The 24,576-nt window shown below is 39.1% G+C and overlaps 1 protein-coding gene across 1 annotated transcript in view; it reads left to right on the top strand.

Annotated features, from left to right (window-relative positions):
- The window catches only part of MNAT1 (MNAT1 component of CDK activating kinase), a 2,168,423-nt gene that overhangs the window by 529,942 nt on the left and 1,613,905 nt on the right, over positions 1-24,576 (top strand). The window contains exon 3 of the mRNA XM_044074483.1: positions 9,224-9,297. Coding sequence (XP_043930418.1) covers positions 9,224-9,297 — 74 coding nt within the window. The remainder of the gene's footprint in view (positions 1-9,223; positions 9,298-24,576) is intronic.

Genomic DNA, 24,576 nt, shown 5'->3' with positions numbered 1-24,576 from the left:
CAACATATGTACATGATAAGCTTGTACAATACTGTACCTTGAGATAAAAACGTATTTGGTGAAGTCTTTTGCAATAACAGATATCCGTTGCAGGTGATTCAGTTTCGGTGTGACTGTACTCTCTAGAGCAAATCAGGACAGAAACAAAATCGAGGAATCCAGTAGCAAACGAGGTAAATGTGTGGGGAAAAAGGGAATAGCTGCTGCTGGACCCTCTATTTATTGGGGCAGGGCAATAGACTCTTAGAACTGGGGGTGGAGGTATTACGCAAAATCTGATTGGCTGCCACTGCTTGATGAGGAAATGCAGACGGAACTGGCTTTGCTGTAATCAATGAGAAAAGAGAGGGAGTGTTCAAAGACAATTTTATCAAAAAAGTCCAATAGGACAATCAGGTAACTCCACTATAAATCCTAAGTTGAGAAGGTAACTGACAATGTTCAGTTGCTTTTTCAACTTATTTTTTAGCAATAGCTTGAAATTAGGGGCTGTAAACTTAACTGCACTGCAGGAAGGCACTCTGGGTTAACATTATGGAATTCCTATCATCTCATAGTGCACCTGGATTTAAGCACAGAGGTGCTATGGGACGGTACTCAAGTGTAATGAGTTAAGAGAAGACTATTGGATGTGCTCTATAGATCTCCGGGACGCGTATTAACCACATCAAGATGGACAAACGCTCCAGGATTCTGCTTCGCTTCTGGCTAGGAGCCAGTCATTACCAATTCCATGCCCTGCCGTTCGGTCTCTCTACAGCCCCCAGAGTGTTCACGAAATGCATGGCAGTAGTAACAGCTCATTTGAGACTAAAAGGATTCCAGGTGTTTCCATATCTGGACGACTGGCTTCTCACCGCCCCCACCAAGCATCTTCTGGTAACTGCCCTACAACATACTCTCTCTCTCTGGCAAAATTGTTGTTTCATAGGTTGGTACAAGGTTATCGGCCCTAGGGCCTATAGAAGCCTAGCCATAACAATTCCCTGGCTATTTCTTCCCACACTATTTACTTCCCTGGACCCCTGTCTAGCAGGGCGACTGACATGATTCCTGGGGTGAATTTCCTTTCTCCCATCCAATCATCAAGGTTCCTTTTGAAGAGGGCCAAAGAGGTGCTCTGCTTGACATGTATGGGCAGTCTATTCCAGAGTCTGTGGAGTCTCTGGGTCAGGAACCTATCCTTCCAGCATGTTTTGTTTATTGTGATGACAAGGTTTAGATCCCTGGAGCATGTGGCTCTGAGGGATTGGGATTACTTTAAGTGTAGCATGTCCAACAGCTCTGGGTTTGACATGGCCTTGTATGTTAAGCAGAGATCGCCTTGGAGTAGACAATATGCGACAGAGTATAGCTGGAGTTTTTTAAGGCGGTCAGCATAGGGCATCTGCTTTAGGCCTGGGACTCTTTTAGTGAGGTATTTCTGTGGCCTTTCCAGTTGTTGCAGATGTCTTGAGAGGTACATACCAAATGGGGCGTTGTAGTCTATAATGGGTCTAATGAGGGATGAGTACAGTGGGACAATGACCTCCTTTTTTCTGGATGAAAAGCCCTTAGTGATGAGGTGTGCCACATAGAAGGATTTCCTGACTGTTGTGGTGATGTGGTTATTGAAGGTGAGGCCACTGTCCACCTGTGTCCCTAAGTCTCTTATCACACTTTCAGTGTTTAGTGTACTGCCACCTATGTGGTAATTCATGGGTACATGTTTTTTCCCAAAGGGGATAACTATATATTTATTGGCATTGAGCTTGAGCCCATGGCTCTGGCACCAAGCATCTATTTCTGTAAGGCCCTTTTATAGAGTATCGACATAATTTGGGGATTCAATAATGGTTCCCAGTTTGTAGTCATCTGCGAACTTTGTTAGCCAGAGTCCATTAATGTTGGCCTGTACTTCAGAGAAGTAGAGGCCTAACAAAAGAGGTCCCAGGATTGAACCCTGAGGTACTCCACTTGTCACTTGTCTGGAGCTAGATTTGGAGTCAGCTACTTTTACAGTGTGGGTTCTGTCAGTAAGCCAGTTGGCAACCCATCGAGTGACGTAGGGATTAATGCCCAGCTTAGTATGTTTATCTATGATTCCAGAGTGGGGATGGTGTCAAAGGCCTTGGCGAGGTCCAGATGGGCTGTATGGACTGCCTTACCCTTGTCCACAGCTCTGGAGACTGATTCGAAGAAGTCAGTCAGGTTCAGGAGACAAGCTCGGCCCTTCATGAACCCAAACTGGGTGGGATCCAGTGTTTTAAGGTTGCCAATGTCTTTGTCTATAAGTTCCATGATAATACGTTCCATGGCCTTGCAGATCAGGCCCATCAGACTGATGGGGCAGTAGTGCCTGGGATCCAAGGTGGATCCCCCCTTGTGGAGTGGGATAACTCTAGCTGTGCGCCACTCAGTGGGCATGAAGCCTGAGGTGAGGGTATGATTAAACATGACACTTAGGTGAGGTGTCAGTTCATTTTGAAGTTCATGTAGTACACAGCCCGGGATGTTATCTGGTCCCATGAATGCTGTATTCTTAGCTTTGGAGAGTGCGTTTTTTACCTGTGTGGCCATTATTACCGGAATTTGGCAATCTTCCGGTATTGAGATGGGCCCTTTAGGGGGGTGAGAGGGGGGTGAAGTTGGCACTGAATCGATCTGCCAAGATATTGGCAATATCCTTGGGATCAGTATATTTAATGCCATTCTGTTTCAGCTCAGAGCAGATCTGAGCATTGCCATTTAGATTCTTGACATAGTTATAGAATGCCTTGTGGTTGTCTTTGGAATCTTTGGCAATTTTATTTTCATAACTAGCTTTGGAGGATTTTATGAGGGATCTCAGCTTTTTACTGAGGCTGGTAACGGAGTTTTTTTGCATCCTGGGATTTTCCTCTTTTCTGCAACAGTTTCTTCCTTTTGTTGTAAAGTTTGTTGATGGCAGGGGACCACCAGATTGGCTTCCTTTTTTTGGAGGAGAGCATCTTGGTTCTATTCGGGATGGCACGATTCATGCATGAGTGGATGTGCTCGTACAGTGCCTTAGTGTAGGACTCAGCAGTCTGCATGGGTGTCATGAAGTTTGTAACTTCTGACTTGAGTAGCATGAAGTTGTCTTTGGAGAAGTTTTTTTATGGAGGTTTCCTTACTGGGGAGTGGGGGTGGGATGTGGATGTTAAGGGTGATTAGCTTATGGTCTGATCTAACCAACGAGGGGGTGACCATAGGTGTGGAGCATCAATTTCCCATGTTGGTAATGACCAGGTCTAGGATATTGGAGCCCGTGCTGGGACTATGGATTAGTTGATCCAGGGCATTGGAATTTATGAATTCCTAGAACCATTGGGCAAAGGTGTTGGTACACGAGTAGTTTTCCCAGTTAATGGCAGGGTAGTTGAAATCACCCAGTACTAGGGTGTTTGGTTGTATATTAATATTTTCCAGTATGTTTAGAAAGGTGTAGTGAGAATCTTGGGGCATGGTGGGGGATCTGTAGCAAGCTGCAGTTTAGCTAGCAGTCTTACCTAGTGTTAGTTGCACCTGGAGAATTTCAGACGCATTGTGTTGGGCAACTAACCTGGTGGTGTGAATATCCTTGGTGAATATGGACACTCCTCCATCTTTAGTGTTTTGATCCTGGTTTGGTGGCCGAAAAGTGTGGTAAGAGTTGTAGCCCGGTATTGCAGGGGTGCTCTCTGGAGCCTTGCTCCAGGTCTCAGTTACTGCACAGATATCGATGTTCTCCATTTTTAGGAGTGCCTCGAGAGAGTGCATTTTAAGGTTTAAACTTCTAGCATTGAGTACCATTACCTTCAGATTATGCATGCTTGTACCTGTTACGGTGGTGGTTTTGTCCTTTGAACTTTGTTTAAAAAAGGCACTATAGGGGTGACAAGAGCCTTTGCCAGTAACTTGAATCCCAGGGGCGACAGGTGTAGACCATCTCTGGCAAAGCATCCTGGTCTGTCCATCATGTCGTCCCAGGCAGACAGATACTGGATCCCTTTGAATGACACCAGAAGCTTAGCCAATTGTTGAAGTCAATCATTTTGTCCTTATATTGTGGTATCATTCTAGGCGAAGGCAGGATGCTACTCAGGGCTAGGGTCATACCTGCCTGGGCCACATGATCCAAGAGCTCTTCCATGTCTCTTTCCATGTAGTCCAGGGAAGTATGTCTCAAGTCATTCACTCCACCATGGACAATGACAGAGTCATATTTGTACTTGTTGTGGAGTGACTTGAGTGCATGAGTTATGTGGCAGATCCTGGCACCAGACAGCAGCTCACTGTAATTTTCTCCTTGTTCAGCCTGGTGAGTGGGACATCAGTGTGCCTGACTATAGAGTCGCCTATGACTCAAGTGTTAGGTACATTGTCTTGCCTTAGGGGCTGTTGCTGGGTGGCACACTGGTGTTGTGAGCTATGTGACACTTTGGTTGTGACTGGTGTTTGTTTGCATTTCAGCTTTGGCGGCCCTTGTTGCTTGGGCAGGTTACAGTTAAGGGCCTCTGCATATGTGGATTTAGTGTTGCCATGTGTGGGTGTTGGTGGTGTGAGTTTAGAAGGGCTATGTGTTGCTTGAGGTGTAGTGTGGGTGTTAACCTACTCCTCTTGATTGTCTATCACAATCTTGGGTGGAGAGCGCTCTGCTTCCAGTTTGGCTATGTAAGTGCATCTCTCCCAGGTTGTAGTGTTGGGTGGTAGGAGGAGAGGGTTGTCTGTGTACATGAGGCAATTGCTGCATTGTCCCAGTATGCCCAGATTCACCAGGTGGACAGGAGAAATCACTGGAAGCATACTCTTGGACATGCCTGGTTTGGTGCTTTTTTTTTTAAATGTACAGGAGCTGTTTTCCCTTCCCTTAACAAGGTACTTTGCAATTATAGGCTGTTTAGTGCCTATGATTAATTTCTCCTTTTTAATAAGGAGAGTTGAGTGCTTGTATCAGTTTAAGGCTTCCTAGTGCTTTCCAGCAGGTATTAGAGGAAGTGCTAGTCACAGGGATGCTTAAAGGTAAGATGAAAAAAAAGGTTTATCCTAAACACTGCAGTGTGCACTAGAGAAGTTAGATGTGAAAGTAAGTAACATAAGTTTTACCTGTCTAAAAAGTTAAGTTTTAGTGGAGAGTCAGCAAGATAGATTGAAAGAGGGTGATCACTTTTGTATTCCGGTACTATGGAATACAGTAGAATGGCCAATAAATTTAAATAGTTGAAGGGGAGTGATTTCACAAAATGATAATTTTGTTCTTACTCACACAAGCCAGTGAAAGCAGAGAGGAAATGAGATATATGGCCAAATTAACATAAGGGGCAGGCAACTAGAAAGACAGTGGTATTCAAGAACACGACAGTGACAGGGTGGGGGGGGGGGGTGGAATAACAATACATTGGGAGAAATCAAATCTTATCCCTACACAACAAATAGAGTTCATTGAAGCAATGTTCAATACCCAGTCCTGTCTGGTATCACTCCCTCTTCACAGACTCCACCGATTGAGGCTTCACATCTGAGTGAGTCTCTCTCAAACATCAGTCCCTGCAAAACAAGTTCTTCAAGCTCTGGGTTCTATGTCTACGTCATTTCTAATAGTGCCTCTAGCAAAGCTACATATGCGAATTCTACAATGGTTCCTTCTGTGTCAATGGTTCCCAAACTGTCATCCCCTGGATTACAAGATTCGAATAACCAACTCTTGCAAACAGGACTTGCTTTAGATCTTGGTAGATGAGGCCAGACGAAGATCTTTGGAGATGACCTTTTCAACCCGCCCAGCCCACAGCCATTGTGACCACGGATGGTTCCCTGATCGGGTGGGGGGGCCATTTTCAGGGAAAGACTATCCAAGGCACATGGTCCAACTCGGAGTCCCACTTACATATCAGTGTCCTAGAACTGAGGGCCATGCTGTTATTGTTGCAGGCATTCCATGCAGCTCTCCCCCGGGACAATTGTAATCCAATCAGACAATATGTCAGTGGTCTGGTACATCAACAAGCAAGGAGGAACCAAGTCCTACCCCCTTTGTCGAGAAGCCATGAGAATCTGGCAGTGGGCGATAGCTTCCAACCACTTTCTGATAGCAATGCATATCCCAGGGAGCTCCAACATGATTGCAGACAAACTGTGCAGATGCATCCTCATGCCCCACAAGTGGTCCCTCAACCCTGAGGTGGCGTCTGTATTCTTTAGCCACTGGGGCCAGCCTTGCTGCAATCTTTTTGCATCCCCATCAGACACCAAGTGCAGTAGCTACTTCCCTCGTAGGAGGAGTCACCGAAGGACACTCTGATCTGCGATTGCCCCATGGGTCAACTCTACGCCTATCCTCCCATTTCTCTGATCCCACAATTTCTGAAGAAAGCTCTTTGGTTGAGATGCAAGGTGATTGTCATAGCCCCATTCTGGTCTCGACAAGTTTGTTTCTCTTTTCTTCGGCCTCACCTAGTATTCCCGCTGTGGAGTCTGGACCCTCTATCAGATCTGATCACTCAACCCCAAGGGTTGAGTCACCCCAACCTGGTCACTCTCAAGCTAACAGCTTGGTTTCTCCACTTCCGCTAGTCTTCAGGCATGCTAATCTCTCCTCACCTGTTCAAGACATCATTCTGGCCTCTCAAAAACCATCCACCAGAAGACTATATCAGGATAAATGGAAAACGTTTTCCATTTGGTCCAGGGATAACATGCTAGACTCGTATTCGGCTCCAATTACTGTAGTGCTTCAATATTTGGCTGTTTTTTGATAACAGAGCCTCTGCCTCTAAAATTTGCGTAGATCTAGAGGCAATTTCTAACTTCCACAATGGTATAGATGGCACCCATCTTATTTCATTATGCCTTTGCAAGGCTTTCCTCAAAGGGACCCTCTCATCTCAGACCTCCTCTCAGACAGCCCGTAGTACCATGGAACCTTACTTTAGTCCTCCAGTCTTTGACTCAAAAGCCCTTTGAGCCTGTGGCTAAGTGTGACCTAAAGTTCTTGTCTTGGAAATCTTTGTTCCTGGTAGTCATTACCTCTACTAGAAGAGTCTCGGAGCTGCAGGCATTGTGTATCAAGAGGCTCTACCTGGTCTTTCATAAAGACTGTCACTGCGAACAAACCCATCGTTTCTTCCCAAAGTTGTGTCTGAATTCTCTATTAACCAGTTCATTGACCTACCAGTGTTCTTTCCGAATTTTGCCAATAGAGGTGAGTATTGCCTTCACACCTTAGATGTACATAGACAATTAAGGTTTTACCTAGACAGGACCAAACCTATCCATAAATCTTAACAGCTTTTCATCTCCTTTTCAGGACCCAAAATGGGAGAGGCTGTTTCCAAGGTTACATTATCAAAATGGCTAAGGGACTGCATACGTGTCATTTATTCCCTCCATAATGAATCCATGCCAAAAGTTAAAGCCCACTCCACTAGATCTATGGCAACTTCTATAGCATTCCATTCCAGGGCATCCATGGATGACATCTGCACAGCAGCTACTTGGGCTAAGCCTCATACTTTTATCAGTCATTACAAATTGGACCTGGTCACCAGGGGGAGAGCTGCCTTCAGCTCACTGGTACTCAGGAATGTTTTTTCATAAGGGCCGCCCATGGACCTCAAGGTAGCTTGGGATTCTGTCCCATCAGTGATGAATGGAAAGAAGATTAACAACATCAGATAAAGACGGTATGTCTTTCCATAACATTCCATCTGTGTTGTTCATCTTCTTTCATTCATCACTTCCCTCCCTCCTTCCACCTCCAAAGGCTGATAGGGTATGCTTTGGGTCTAAGTGGTGCACTAGGGTACTTGCATAGAAGTGGCCTCGGCTTTACTTCCTTTCTTAGCAAACTCAATCTGAGGTAACAGGGAGAAGGGCATACTGGGTAGAGACTTAGCTTGAGAGTTGTTTTGGCTGGCTCAAGCTTGGTAATAGGCCAACTTGATTCCGAGGGCTCAGAACCGAATCCATCAGTGATGAATGAAAGAAGATGAACAACACAGATGGAATGTTATGGTAAGACATAACTTCTTTTTACTTTTTATTTTTACTGTAGTCTGCCATGTGGTAAGATTAAAATGTCTTCTCCTGAATCACTTTAATATCTCTATTTTGCTGGGTACCTCTTGGACAGTGGGTGGATTAGATCCTTTGCAATCAGCTTACTACCCTGGCAACAAAAGTGTAACTAATTAAAAAATAAGTACTCTTGCTTTGATATGTATGTGCGTGTATATATATATATATATATATATATATATATATATATATATGTATATATATATATATATATATATATATATATATATATATAGTAGCGTTGTCGCCTCACAGTTAGAGCGTCTTCTGTGTGGCGACATGCATGAATGGGCGTTCATTCATTGAAGGTTGTGCGTTAGGCCCGGCAAGCCAGCACGTAAAACTCTACTGCCAATCATTAGCGGACCAGAGTTCAGCTGTGGCGACCCCTAACCGGGAAATGCCGAAAGACACAAGCAGAAGATACTTTACTTAATTCTATTTGTAAAGGAAAAGGGAGCTGGTACCCTGTTCAGAGACAGAGAAAGATGGAGGGGAGTCAGGGGAACACCAACTCCCCTATCCCCCCCCCCAAAAAAAAAGTAACAAAATTAATTGAAAATACAGTGTGATATTATGGTTATAGTGATGTATAAAGCAAACTTCTTATGTTATACTGTTTTGCCTTTTTTAGAGGGACTAAGCATAGTAAATAATTGTGTTGCTTTACTGAATTACTGTTTTATGGTACTTGTCTTGTACAAGCATAATGATGGCAAAGATCCATGAAATGCAGTAGCCTCAGTGCACAAGGAAAGAAGTAAAACTGAGTGGGGGCTGTAAAAACTGGAACACTACATGGGTTCTTGTGCCTCCTCTGATAGAAATGTGCATATTTGTATTGTGCTGTCTTATGTTTAAAAGGAATTATGACAATACTTCAGTTTGTTCTGCTGCCTTATGTTTAAAAGGAGTTTTGGCAATACTTCAGGGTGTGTACTCAGTACTTGCTGTGAATGATAAACTGAGTGCAGAAGTACCTAACTTTTTGCAAGAATTGTGGCTACTGTGTTGATTGTGCAAGAGATTCAAAAGATTTTACATTTAGTTGCAAAAATATTTTGTTACAGTATTAATCAGAAGGTTAGCATCTGCTTGCAATTATTTTTGTGAATCAATACCTTAATTATATTAAACCAATCATTTTTTATGTTTTTATCTTATAAAGGTATAACAAAAGAGAAGAAGACTTTACTAGTCTTGTAGAATACAATGACTATCTGGAAGAGGTGGAAGAAATTGGTAAGTGAACTATGTTGATTTTATTCTGGCATTTGGGGATTTTTTCTCATGTTAGACAAGAAGTGAAGAAAATCATATTTTGTTGTAAATGAAAAGATATGGCCGTGTAGTATATTTTATTTTTACTTTTCACAGCAGATGCCTAAACATATCTTCTGTACTGAGTGGAACTTAATTTGAACAATAATCTGTGGAAGAGGTGTTGTGAGTGATGGTGGAATTGACTTATAATTTGGCAATTGATAACAAGATGAGCAGTCAGTACTGTAGCCCAAAGCGTGCCACAGATTATTGCTGTTAGGCAAATATGGTTGTTTTTTTATAATTAATGTTTAGGAGGATTCAAGTTTTAGTTTTGCTTTTTTTTTAGTAATTTGTGACTTTAATGGTGGTGTTTTTTAATTTTATTTTAGTTTAGTAAGTATAACAATGGTGTTAAAGCAGTTTGTATGACATATTTTTTACTTGAATGGAGCTTTAACATTTATAGAAATGTTTATTATACTCTTTTTGAACTTACATTATACAGGTTAGAATTTAAATTATTTATTTTGTTTGATTTTTATTACTGATTTATTTGGTTGTCATCTTTTCTTATCTTCCTCTGTACTTTTATGTTTTGTAAGTACATGTTGTTTCATAGTTTGTAAATTTCCTTGAATTTTTTTTTTTTACATGATAAGTTCGTAAATTCAAAGACAGCATTTTAGACTGAGTGGCCTTCAAGGAATACTGATTCCTCCAAATATGGTATGTCTGCCTTTCTACCAGTCCATGTATCTACATTTTCTTGAAAGATTCCAAGCTCTTAGATTGTTTAACATTAAATAGGATGTCATTCCATGGTTTTGTAATTTTAACAGAAATATACTGAGACCTCATTGCAGAATTGCCTGTTTTCATTATAAACGGCATATTGTTATGCTTTTGCATTTTAATGCATGTATTAGTATCTAAATCAAACATGATTTGCAGAACTGGGTCATAAAATATTTTGTATGCTAAGATTAATTTAGCCTGAATGTACCTATAACAGGCAAATCCAAAAATAGCTGAAAAAGGCAACACCAAAGCAGATAATCCTTTTAACACAAATTTTAAATCCAACAGATTATAAAGGCAGTGAGCACTTTCACGTTATCACAACGTTTCTTCAGACTTTAAGTAAAAACCATTAACTGCCAACCATAAATAGTAAATTCAAACCCTTCTGGCCTATGGTTCAACAGAAACAATTATGGCATCATGTTGAAATTTAAAATTTAAAAAGACATGCTTTATAAACAACATTCTTCAAAATATATACATAAATAAAGTATGCATCATAAGAAACAGTTATGAAGCACATGTGCATTCGATATATAAATATTAGTATAATACATATGCTTATAAATATTACAAAAACATACACATTTTATATTTAAATACATTTGAAATTAAAAAATATATGTAGTGTAGTTCATTCTAACAACTAACTAAAAACAGTATATACGTATGCTTGTGTCTAAAAATCATAACTGTGAAAATTAAAATTCTATTTAAAGTGACTAATGTGCATGTGGTCTGGCTGATAAAAAAGGTTTTAACGTCATCCTATCATTCAGTCCACTCACTTTATGTGCTTGCAAGCGTATTATCCATCTACTTTCTCTACCCTCCGTGTAAGTCTTAACATTCCCTAATCTGCCTGATTTCTTAATCAATTCTAATGCTCTAAACTTAAACTTATGTGTCAATACCGTAGGTTAGCACATGTTTAGCTAATGCATTATCATCTTCTTTGTTTATAGCATAAATATGCTCTCTTACACTTTCTCTGAGGGTCCTATTGGTTTTACCTGCATAGAAGGACTTGCATGCCTGGCACTGTGCCAGGTGCACCAAGTCCCTCGTCTTACAATCCGCATATTGTTTAAACGCATAATCCTGTCTAGTATCAGGGTGAACAAATGTATTATCACTTGCCATGTATGGGCACTGGTTGCAGCCCCTACAAGCAAATGTCCCCTGTCTGTCTGAATATCTTATAGTATGAATCTTTTCTTGCTCATAACAAAGTAATCGCTTAAGTGATTTTGTGTTTCTATATGTGTATCTCGGCCTATTACCTACTGTCGTAGTGATATCATCATTTACATTCAATAATCTCCAGTTTCTCTCTGTTACTTCTCTTACCTTATTATTTCTAATAGTAAATGGAATAATCACTTTAAGCCCCTCATTTCCTCTTGCATTCAAACCTTCTTCATCAACCCTGTCAATATTTATATTACTTTGGAAGTATGGTCTTCCTTTTCTATTTCTATGTGACCTACTATTATACATAGATCTCTCTATCTCAACGTCTTTATAGCCTCGTTGTTTAAAGTTATCTGCCAATGTCTTACATGCTTCTCTGTAAGATTCATCATGACTAGTAAGTCTTGATACCCTTAGTATTTCACTCTTCATTATATTAGGATAAATGCGAGTTGGATGCATGCTGCTCTGATATAGCAAGCTGTTTTTCCAACATTGTTTCCTAAACATATTAGTGTGTAATCCATCTTCCTCCTTGCTCAATTGCATCTAAAAATTGTAATCTCCTCAGGGAACTAACACATTCAAAAGACAGAAAATCTGTTGTCCCATTCAGATATGCCACAAATTCTTCCAGTCGTTCACTAGTTCCCTTCCATGCAAGAAAAACATCATCTACAAAACATTTGTAGTAACCAATGTACTCCCCATAATCTCCACTGTTCAATACATATGTCTTCTCCCAATATGCCAACACTAGGTTGGCATATGAGTTCGCATACTGGGTGCCCATTGCCACCCCCTTGGTTTGTAGAAAATATTCCTGTTCATATATATAAAGACATTATTATTCAATACAATGTCCAACATGTATCTCATAATGAGATCCCTTGGCACTCCTTCTTCAATTAATAAGAGCCTAACATACTCCATTCCTGTGTTATTTGGTATGGATGTAAATAAAGACACAACATCAAGTGAAACCAAAAGTTCATTACCATTGTCTGCATCAGAAAAAAACATACCCAGCATAGGTCTCTAAGAACTGTTGTGTATCTCTAATTATAGTGGATATGCCATCTACCACTGGTCTAAGCTGTTTTTCCAAATAAATGGAGAGTGTTTCTGTAAGCCATCCCCTCCCCGAGACTATAGGTCTCATATTGGGGTCCATCAATCTTTTATGACCTTCGGCAGTCCCCTGAAAGTGGGGATGATCGGTTTCTCAACCAAAAAGTATCTATACAGATCTGTGTCTATTACTCTACATAAGAGAAGGTCATATAATTCACTATGAGCACTTTTTATGATCTTGTCTAGTTGCACCTTACTTAATAACTTATAAGTGTTGTTGTCAACCAATAGTCGCTCCATTTTCCTCTTATAGAAATCTCTATCCAGCAACACCACAGCTCCACCCTTGTCTGCCTGTCTAATTACTATCTCAGCATTGTTCTGCAGTCTATTCAAAACTTCAGATTCTTTACTAGTTAAATTAAAAAAGTCAGGTCTGGTGTGTGACTTTGACAATTGTAATAAATCACTTTCACAAGCTCTTTCAAATGCTTCTAAAAGTGGATGCATCTGAGGTATAAATGTAGAAGTTTTTTTAGAAACTTTATAATCCTTATTCATATTATCCCCAAACATAATTTTCAGCGCCACATTTCTAGTGAACATTTTAATGTCTATAATCACATCCATTAAGTCAGAGTTTTTAGACTAAATGAGAGACCTTTGTTTAACAGAGCTCTCTCACTATTGCAAAGTATATACCTGGATAAGTTAATAATCAAGACCTCTGTATCGGTTGTAGCACCTTGCGCTGAAATTCGTACCTCTCTTCTGAACCCTTGCGCTTCCTCACACAGTTCTGTGGAGACCAAACTTGCCTCTCTATCTGGTGTATTGGTAATGGAAAGGATTAAAGGTTGTTGCTATCATGTGCCGGTATCTCCACATTCCCTGTGGAAGCTGTGGCCGTTTCCTGTTGAACTTTCCTCCTGACATCCATGCTGCCCAGATGTGAGACGACTTCCCTACCTGGCAAACACATGGTGCCTCCTTGAGCACTGCTGTTCTGAGTTCCCCTCAATTCTTTGGTTTGTTACACCACCTGTGCCATTGTTTCCGGTGTCGTCATCGTTGTACCTTCAGTGATCCGCCCCTCCCTGCTTGTGGAAGGGGGAAATGCTCTCTGTGTGTTGTTAATGGCAGCATTAGTCTCCCTGGGCCACGAGAAGACATTGCCCCTGCAAAAATCGTTGAAGTCTCTCTCCAATTTCTTCTTCTTCTCCTGTAATAACTTATTATCAAGTGCCATTAAACTTATAGTGAGATCACTAATGAAGCTGTCCATTTCTGTCACACTTAAGACATCCTTGAGCTCATTTCTTGTAGAAGTAATTTCCATGGCCAACACTGCTTCTATATTCTTATACTGCTCAATTAGAAGCTTAATGTAGCCATGGCTAGTGTCTAAATTTAATTTTTGCCATTTTATTAGCAGTTCAGGATAGGTGGTATTGAAGGTAGGCATTTTTATAACACGTAATCCTCTTGGTACCACCTTAAAACTAAGACACGCCTCCATATGGAGTCTTTGCCATTGTGTAGACTTTAATTTAGTCATTTTATTCTCTAACTTTCTTATCAACTGCAAAACATTCATGTTCCTGAGGGTACTTACTGTCTCTTCCCCTTCTCTCGTCAATTCTGTAGTAGTAAGGCGTAACAAAGGGTTGCTTTCAACATTGAAAAATCTTTGTAAGGAATCACTTCCCTCTAACAGACAAATGTTCTCATTTAATACTCCCTCTGCCATGTTCCAGCGACCGTTGGGAAACAATGTATCCAAATGAAAAGAAAAACACTCAATCAGTCCTGGATAAAGTGCCTTTCAGAATAAACATAGAAAAATCCAAAAATAGCTGAAAAAGGCAACACCAAATCAGATAATCCTTTTAAAACTAACTTTTAATCCAACAGATTATAAAGACAGTGAGCGCTTTCACGTTATCACAACGTTTCATCAGACTTTAAGTAAAAACCATTAACTGCCAACCATAAATAGTAAATTCAAACCCTTCTGGCCTATGGTTCAACAGAAACAATTATGGCATCATGTTGAAATTTAAAATTTAAAAAGACATGCTTTATAAACAACATTCTTCAAAATATATACATAAATAAAGCATGCATCATAAGAAACACTTATAAAAGCACATGTGCATTCGATATATAAATATTGATGTAATATATTTGCTTATAAATATCACAAAAACATACACATTTTTATATTTAAATAAATTTAAAATTAAAAAATGTATGTAGTGTAGTTCATTCTAACAACTAACTAAAAACAGTATATACGTATGCTTGCGGTAGTGGTGCGGTAGCGGTGTCTCCTCACAGCATAGATGATGTCGCATTTGATTCTCAGCTAGAGTGTCTTCTGTGTGGAGGCATGCTTGAATGGGCGTGCCTTCGTTGAAGGTTGTGCGTCAGGGCTGGTAACTCGGCACGTAAAAATCCACTACTAAACATTAGCGGACCGGAGTTCCGCTGTGGCGACCCCTAACCGGGATAAGCCAAAAGACACAACAACGTATACTTGTGTCTAAAAATCATCCACATGAAAATGTGAAAATTAAAATTCTATTTAAAGTGACTAATGTGCATGTGGTCTGGCTGATAAAAAAAGGTTTTGATGTCATCCTATCATTCAGTCCACTCATTTTATGTGCTTGCAAGCGTATTATCCATCTACTTTCTCTACCCTTCATGTAAGTCTTAACATTCCCTAATCTGCCTGATTTCTTAATCAATTCTAATGCTCTAAACTTAAACTTATGTGTCATACCGTAGGTTAGCACATGTTTAGCTAATGCGTTATCATCTTCTTTGTTTATAGCATAAATATGCTCTCTTACACATTCTCTGAGGGTCCTATTGGTTTTACCTACATAGAAGGACTTGCATGCCTGGCACTGTGCCAGGTACACCAAGTCCCTCGTCTTACAATCCGCATATTGTTTAAACAAATAATCCTGTCTAGTATCAGGGTGAACAAATGTATTATCACCTGCCATGTATGGGCACTGGTTGCAGCCCCTACAAGCAAATGTCCCCTGTCTGTCTGAATATCTTACAGTATGAATTTTTTCTTGCTCATAACAAAGTAATCACTTAAGTGATTTTGTATTTCTATATTTGTATCTCGGCCTATTACCTGTTATCGTAGTGATATCGTCATCTACATTCAATAATCTCCAATTTCTCTCTGTTATTTCTCTTACCTTATTATTCCTATTAGTAAACGGAATAATCACTTTAAGCCCCTCATTTCCTCTTGTATTCAAACCTTCTTCATCAACCCTGTCAATATTAAAACCAATAGGACCCTCAGAGAAAGTGTAAGAGAGCATATTTATGCTATAAACAAAGAAGATGATAACGCATTAGCTAAACATGTGCTAACCTACGGTATGACACATAAGTTTAAGTTTAAAGCATTATAATTGATTAAGAAATCAGGCAGATTAGGGAATGTTAAGACTTACATGGAGGGTAGAGAAAGTAGATGGATAATACGCTTGCAAGCACATAAAATGAGTGGACTGAATGATAGGATGACATTAAAACCTTTTTTATCAGCCAGACCACATGCACATTAGTCACTTTAAATAGAATTTTAATTTTCACAGTTATGATTTTTAGACACAAGCATACGTATATACTGTTTTTAGTTAGTTGTTAGAATGAACTACACTACATACATTTTTTAATTTTAAATTTATTTAAATATAAAAATGTGTATGTTTTTTGTGATATTTATAAACATATGTATTATATTAATATTTATATATCGAATGCACATGTGCTTTATAAGTGTTTCTTATGATACCTGCTTTATTTATGTATATATTTTGAAGAATGTTGTTTATAAAGCATGTCTTTTTAAATTTCAACATGATGCCATAATTGTTTCTGTTGAACCATAGGCCAGAAGGGTTTGAATTTACTATTTATGGTTGGCAGTTAATGGTTTTTACTTAACGTCTGATGAAACGTTGTGATAACGTGAAAGCGCTCACGGTCTTTATAATCTGTTGGATTAAAAGTTTGTTTTAAAAGGATTATCTGCTTTGGTGTTGCCTTTTTCTGCTATTTTTGGATTTTTCTATGTTTATTCTGAAAGGTACTTTATCCAGGACTGATTGAATGTTTTTCTTTTCATTTGGGTACCTATAACAGGCACTAAATAATTTTTTTGTCTCATATCATGATCCATATCCAAGTGGTTCAACTTCGTAATATTTTTTTGTAAATTTCCTATGAACTTCTTAACTGTCCTGTGGTATACACACAGAAGGAATTATTATATTCCAGGAGATGTTTGTTACAAGTTTTGAATACTGGTGTTAATACACTTTCATCCCTTGTTGATAGTTTTCTTAAAAAAATAGCTCATGTTTAGCAGCTCTGGCTACTATGAGTTCAGAATGAGATTTAAAAGGAAAATTTGAAGTAATCAGCATTCCTACGTCTTTATATTCCTTGACTTCCTTCAGTTGAGTAGCCATCAAGTAAACCAGTTGTTTAATAATTTTATTTGAAAAATTCACAACTTTGCATTTGTCTGTACTAAATGATAATCCTATATCCTTTGCTCAGTCGCTATTTATGTTTAGATATTCATTTAGCTCATCTATGTCAGAAGGTTTTTGCAGTGTAAATCCAATTTTACAATAATCAGTGAAGTCTGATACGCAGTTTTTGCCTTAGGAAATGTTGATAACACTAGATTGAACAAGGCGGGACCTAACACAGATCCCTGACGAATGGCAACATTTACATCTAGATAATCACAGTGAACACTTCTGAATATTAACACTTTGTTTTCTACCCAGCAACCAATTTTGATTCTACCTTGTAATGTAACTGATTATTCTGTGATCACTTAAACACTTCATAAAAAACACATGTGGTAGGCTATCAAAAGTTTTGGATAAGTCAAAAACTTGCATCAGGAAACAAACCCAGATCAAGAGCTTCTGTTATGTAGTCATAAAAATTAACTAAGTTGCTGAGGGTTGATTTTCCTTTAGTGAAACCACACTGAATAATATCTAGTATAGAGATACTATTCTCAAAATTGGCCAAAAGGTCCAGTAAGCATCTCTCAAAACACTTTCCAATTAGTGAAGTTAAAACTAATTGGCTTGCACTTTTACAGCCGGTCTCTTTTCTTTCTTATAAATAAAAGATACACATCATAGTTTCCATGATTTAGGGACCTTACCCTTTTCCAATAGTATATTAAATTCTAAAGTTAATCTAAGTGTAATTATACTCTTCATAGTAACAGATTGGCTGGAATCAGGTCCGAGCCCATGGATTGCACATCTTTTAACTCTGAAATGGCAAATGTTACATATATTTGTCAGCTGATTAGTCAGTCTTAGTATTGTGAAGTGATATTGAATATGTTTCAACAGTTAGCAATAGCTTAACCATGTAAATAAAGTGGTCCTACTGTGCCTTTTGTCAAGATTTTCCCATGGATGAAATCCTAAAGAGCTGGTGATAACTTTATATTTTCTTAACTTGCCACATTATTTACATGAGGCTTTGTTTACTATGTCGGTTATTTCCATAGCTGATCATTTGTCTGTGTGTGTACTTAAAATTGATAATAAAGGGTCACATTTTGTTTTCAACAGTTTCAGAGACAAAGAAAATCCGTAGTATCATTGTATTTCAGAATGTTGTGTAGATTTATTCATTCTGCAATTTCATTTTCTGGGTCATGGGAAACTAGAGTTGGTTATGGTATTCAACAAGCATAAGGCAAATAACTAGCACCTGATAGGATGCCTGTGCATCAGGCATATATACACACTCTGTCTCTCTTACTATTTGTATATCTGTATGAAATGTACAGGCTCGCCAGCTCACCTGTCAGTATGTTGTTGGTATTTGGAAGCCCCAGGTAAAATTCAGAGCTCCCTAGTTAGGCACCAGAAAACCAAGTGGTGAAAAGCAGCAATGGAAATCTCTGCACAAATGCTCCTTCCGTATAGATGCATAACACAGTTTAAAGCATATGTGTGCAATACAAAGCTGAGAATATTGTAACATTGCAAACTAAGCATGAAACAAGGCTATTCCTACAAGTGAGGCTTTGTGTAATCTTGATGTCTTGACAGTTTAACCAATAAATTGTATTAAAGTAGAGAGCTATTTAAATTAAGTTGCCAAGACTGATTTTTTTCTCAATAGTTATCACTAAGCTGTTAGCAGGAAAACAAAGATATGATGATATTTATTCCCACTGAGTTTTATAGTTAGCTTTTTGTTGCCCCTTGCCTGAGGTCATAATGCAGTTATTTTGATGCCATGGTTATTGTTATGGCAGCAGACTGCAAGTTTACAAAGGGTGACTTCAACCAGGAAGTCAGACAAAGTAGAAAACTAACTTAAACTGAGCTCTAATAGAAAAAATATACATCTCTGGATAAATAATTTATATTAAGTAAAAGTAGGATAATTTATCAATGATGTATGGAGAGCAAATGCACCTTCACTGAGATATACGTAGATGTTTTAACATGGAACATTGACAGTAGGATATGATGGTTGGTCCGTGGCAGCTTTTATGAAAAACACCTCAAGGCCGAATGTTGGACTGGAAAGGAATGATGTCCCATTTATCCAAAGTGTAATGACTCAGAGTAAACATTAAGTCTGTAAAGGCTTGTGGAAGGCAAAGCCTTATACCGAAAACAGCTTTTAAAAAGTTATTTTAGATGCAACTTGAACATTCAGTGTTGAGATATTTGAATAAGTGAGCTTTGACTAATCATACCGTATTCCACAGAAGACTTTGAGTTAGGTATCCATATGATCTGTGACCCTTCTTTCTTCTTACATTGGCTGGTGTTGAGAGAAAGGACAGAAAAAAAAAGAACAGGCACATGAGCTTTTACAAACAGTAAAACTAGTTTGTTCCTAGAGTCCCACCCCATTCTGACAGTGGTCTTACAGTGACTGTGTTTAAGGCTGACTGTATTTATTCTGCAGTATTAATTGTTAAACTGAACATTTTACTTCTTCTTGCATTATTTTCCTTAAATAATTGTGCCATACTATCAGTGTCCAAATGATGACTAATGAATAAACATATGATGGATGGTATACTGCACAGCCTTTGTCCAGTTTACTATTGCTGATATTGTACTGATGTGTTTTTGTGTGTGTGTGTGTGTGGTTTTAGTTAACTATTTAAATGCTTAAATATTAAGCATTTTATAAGTTAAATAATGAAGTAAAGTGTTTTTGTATTCAAAAATGTAAATGCTGATTGGACAACCCAATCAGCTTGCCCATTGTAAATCCAGGACAGAAAAAAAAACAGAAACACATCTGGTTATATATACATGTCTTTGTAGAAATTTACGGAACACACTTTTTTCCTCAGTTTTACTCACTGACTCAACTGCTACAGTTACTCAATGTCAGACAAGTCCCATACATCTTTTAATTTAGAAAATTCATTAACTTTTAATGTGACTTAGATTAATGTTTAAAAACTGTGCCTGATTCTGACCCTCTCCCCCATGTTTTTTTCCTTCTCCAAAGGTCCAGTAAAGAAGCTGAATTGCACATTAAATAAAGTAATATACAACTGAGTGTTCTTTCCAAAACTACTATCAACTTCTTTCTCCAAGGCAATACGTAGAGAATTTAAAATATGTGTGTATATATATATATATATATATATATATATATATATATATATATGTGTGTGTGTGTGTGTGTGTGTATATATATATATATATATATATATATGTGTGTATATATATATATATATATATATATATATATATCAAATAGGAATCTTGCAAAGTGTTAAAATCCAAGAAATGGTATTTGGACCTTTAGGGTTGGAAGAATCAAAGTCCAGGCCAGTTTCTTCAGTATTTGAGGCATTTGAAGATCCCTTTTTGGCATGCACTCCAAGGAAAATTGACTAGTTTTATATAGTACGGCAAGTCTGCCAGTACTTGTGTAAGAATCCCGTTGTGGACTCTGCCAGCTATCTCCATGGACCCCTGCATGGACTGTAATTCAATGCTTGGTCACATAATTCTCCTGAATGACGAGTCAAATTTTTGAATATATTTTGAGAAAAGGGTATACAATTCTACATTGGTCTTCAGAGCCATTAACTTCTAACACATATAGCAGAATATCAAGTAGAGATCACCAAGGAAATGAAGAATCTTACAGCAGACATTAAAGGAGGCTATCAAGGTTCAAATCTCCAGAATTACTCACATAGCCCAAAATTAAAGTAAGATCACAATTAACTGTGGCTGCAACATCATAAACACACAATCCAGGGCAGGGGTGTTATGGTTGGTTATTCATAAGCAACCATGGTTGCTGATACAGCCTTTGCCAGAGTATGTTAAAGGGCATTTGCTTACTTCTGCCTTGGATTGTTGGTCCTCCAACATAAGACATCTTCAGAAAAATTAGAAGAAGAAAAAAAGAAGAAATGATGGAAATGGTAAAGCAATGCTTTTCGCCAAATTTGAGGTACAGTGGTGCATGTTCCCAAAATACTGCCCAATCTACTGGTACCAAACTAAAAGCTAGCAGAACAGAAACAAAACAGGCTTTTGAAAAACACAGATTGCAAGAGAAAGCAAAAATCAAATCTGGGAGGTATTCTGGGTCTTGCCTGACCTAACTCTCCAAACAATCACGACTCATCTGAAGTTCTACCTTTCCTTTCCCCATACATAGCTGCCTCACTTCCCCACTCTCTTGTGATGGTGTTAGTGGGTGTGGACTCTCAGTCTCTACAAAGACAGTTGGGGCTTAATCATTACAGGCAGGTAGGTACTGAACATCATCCCATTTGGCTATAGAACTCATAGACCTTCTCCCTTTCTAAAAATGCTTTCTATTCTGAGGACCAACTACAGGTTTGCTGTTCCACTGTGGACCAGCTGTGGAAATGGGGGCTGTATTGGAGGTCCCTTAGTAGAGGAGGGCTTCAGGTTTCATTCAAGACTCTTCCTCGTGCCCAAAACAGATTGATGGTGGAGGCTGATTTTGGACCTTTCCATTCTCCTCTCTTTCTTAAGGATTCCCAGGTTCAAAATGCTAACCCTGCATCATGTTCAAAGCATTTGTGGTCATTTTAGACCTCAAGGATACTTACCTACATATTCCCATAGTCAAAGAACACAGGAAGTTCCTTCAGGTTTGGGAACAATCATTTCCATTTCACTTCTTTGCCATTTTGTTCCTTACTACTGTTAGGGTCTTTACAAAATGTTTGGCTCCAGTATTAGCATTTTTGACAGCAGAGGGAGTCCATATCAATACATAGCTGCATGACTGCTGCCAGGTCAAAAAGAGGAGGAAATGCAGAGAATTGTGTCATACTCATTCTGAATTATGTGGAATATGGTGTTTCTTCATGAATGAACTAAAGTTCAACCCAGCATTTGGGACAGTCATAACATTTCCTTGGCCATTCTAAATATTGATAAATGCAGGGTCTTTCTACCCATTGACAAAGCAAGGTTACTTGAGCTGGTGGGTTCATGATGTCTATCATCCTCATGGCACCTATAAAAAGACTACATAAAGTACAGTAGCGTGTCATACCATGTTAACTACAGCACATAGAGCCACTCAGCAAGTAAATTCCTCTTCTCTTTGGTACATCCAACAAAAGCTATGTTGGTGGTCAACAGAGGTCAGATAACACCAGGCATGACAATCTCACAACCAATACCCAATCAAGTATTTATCACAGAGGCCTCCAACAAAGCCTAGGGGAGCATATGTTGAACAGCCCAACGTGCAGGGCAAATGGATCAGTATTCAGAAGGGTCTCAACATCAACCTGGGTGAAATGCTACCTGTGATCCAGAGACTCAAAGACTTCAGGGCAATTTGGAAACCAGAGGTCCTGAAGTTCATAATTGACAACTTCACAGTAATCTTGTACATAAACAAATAAAGAGTCAGACACTTAACCTACCTCTGCAGATTAGCTGTACAGGCCTAGGAATTAGTTGTGCAGGCAAGTATGGCCTTCACAGCCTGCATCCCATCAGCAGGAATCTGACTGATAGCCACAAATGTCACCTAAGCAATACATTCTCTTCTCCAGCTAATGTGAGATAATGGACATGGACTTAACCACCTTATGAGAGGGACACTAGCTTCTGCAGTCATATATGAGGACCATGCTGTGGTGCTTGAGCAATGGACACCTTCTCATTCCAATCTAACATCCTCTTCCTTTACACCTTTCCTCCCACCCTTTAGATATTAAAGGTGTTGCAAAAGGCTAGAATAGGGGGACTCAAGATGACATTTATTGTCCCTAACTGGCATAGACTGCATTGATTCTGTTTAGTGTTTATGTAGCCTAGGAAACACCCTTCAGACTACTGATGTCTGTAGACTACTCAGGCAGAAATTGGGTACACTGATCCACCTGAATTTCTAGTGGCTCAGCTTTTAATGTATGGATAATCTGATTTTGATTCTTCTCAAGTAACGTTTTTCTGATGATGTTTGTCTGGTGCAGAGTAAAATATTGGGATTGCCTTTTGGCACTGTCATACTGTTATACCTGTTTTCTGCAGGCCTCCCCTGCTCACTCATCTATTTAAGGTACATATAGCCACAGTCTCAGCTTGAACATTTTTGTACCCACGTTTAGTGAGCCATGTGTTAGTGAAGCAATTCCTTATGAAGATTCCACATCTATGACCACCTAGAATGTCCACTCCACCTCTAGTAGACCTTAACTTTGTATTGGAAATACCTACATTAGTGCCCTTTGAACTTGCAGCTGCACTCCCTGTCTTTGTTTTGAATGTGATATAAATGATGTGGTATATGATGTAGCTAAAAAGGAATTATTCATGATGTCAGAATAGGTCTGATACTGTAAAACAGCCTCCCTGGTGAGCAGTAAGTAAGCTCACAGGATATCTGAATTACAAGCCCTCATATATCAGGAGCCATTCACCATTTTCCAGAAGGACTGGGTTAGTCCAAGAATCAGCCCTTCCTTCATGTCAAAGGTGGTGGTCTCAGATTGCTCACTAAACCAAACTGTCCAATTACTAGTATCCTTTCCTGAACTTTAAAATAGGAAATAGGAAATTTCACATCATCTGGATATTTGCAGACATCTTAGATACAACTCAGAAAGGACAAAGGAATTTAGGCATACTGATCAGCTGTTCATCCCCTTTGTTCTTGCTAAGCAGGTCAGAGCAGTGACTTGGCAGACTTTGTTGAAGTGGCTGGTTGATTGCATTGCCATTTGGTATATGAAACATTACAAAGTGCTGCAGGACCAGGTGAGGGCTCATTCTTTCAAGGCAGCTTGCTGCATTAGCAGATTTCTTGAAGCATGTCTCGGCTTAGAGCATTTGTGGGGCCACTATTCGGCCTTCCATTAATATGTTTTCCAATCACTGTAAGTTGGACATCTTATCTAGATGCATGGAAGGCTATGGTACAGCAAATCTGCAGAATCTCCTCTAACTGGGGAGGGAGGATCTGGCGATTTTTTTTCAGAGATTTCTTTGGTGCTTTCCCACACCACTGAGAAACTTCTCATATGTAAGGAATTATACTGCAGCAGTGATCCATATGAAGTACATTTGTGTGATAAGCTCACCATAACAAGAAATGCTTGAGTAGGATCACAGTTGCAGTACTGACACCCTCCTACTTTCTTGCTTCCAGTAAAGGATACCCTTTACCTTTAGGATTAAAGTAGTAGTCTGTGCCCTGAGCAGCACCACCTCTTTATCTTTTGACCGCCTTTCATCTTCTCTATCTTCTCATCAGGAGTACGCCAGAAGACTGAAGCTGGAACTACCTCCCTCTTACCTAGGAAAATACCTTTCAATCAAAAAAAAAAAACTAAACTGTTACTGTTCACCCCCAACTCTCTCTCTCCTCCCAAAACAATAGCTTTAATGTACTGTCATCCAGCAAGACCAATATAGAACTGGCTGCCTCTGTAGAGTAAAACACTACCTCAGTGACTCAGGTAGACAAAACCTAGCCACTTTTCTACTACCTGCCCAATTATATGACTCTCCTATCCTAACCAATATCAACTCCTCACTGTCAGCCAAACTAGAACAGTGCTACAATAAAGTTGTCGAATTTGCAGCCAACCAACAATATAGATCACATCAC

Source organism: Protopterus annectens, chromosome 6.part0 (assembly GCF_019279795.1).
Source record: "Protopterus annectens isolate FY-2018-M chromosome 6.part0, PAN1.0, whole genome shotgun sequence".
NCBI lineage: Eukaryota > Metazoa > Chordata > Ceratodontiformes > Protopteridae > Protopterus > Protopterus annectens.
Note: the sequence above shows the minus strand (reverse complement) of the source record. Positions and strands in the feature narration are given on the sequence as shown.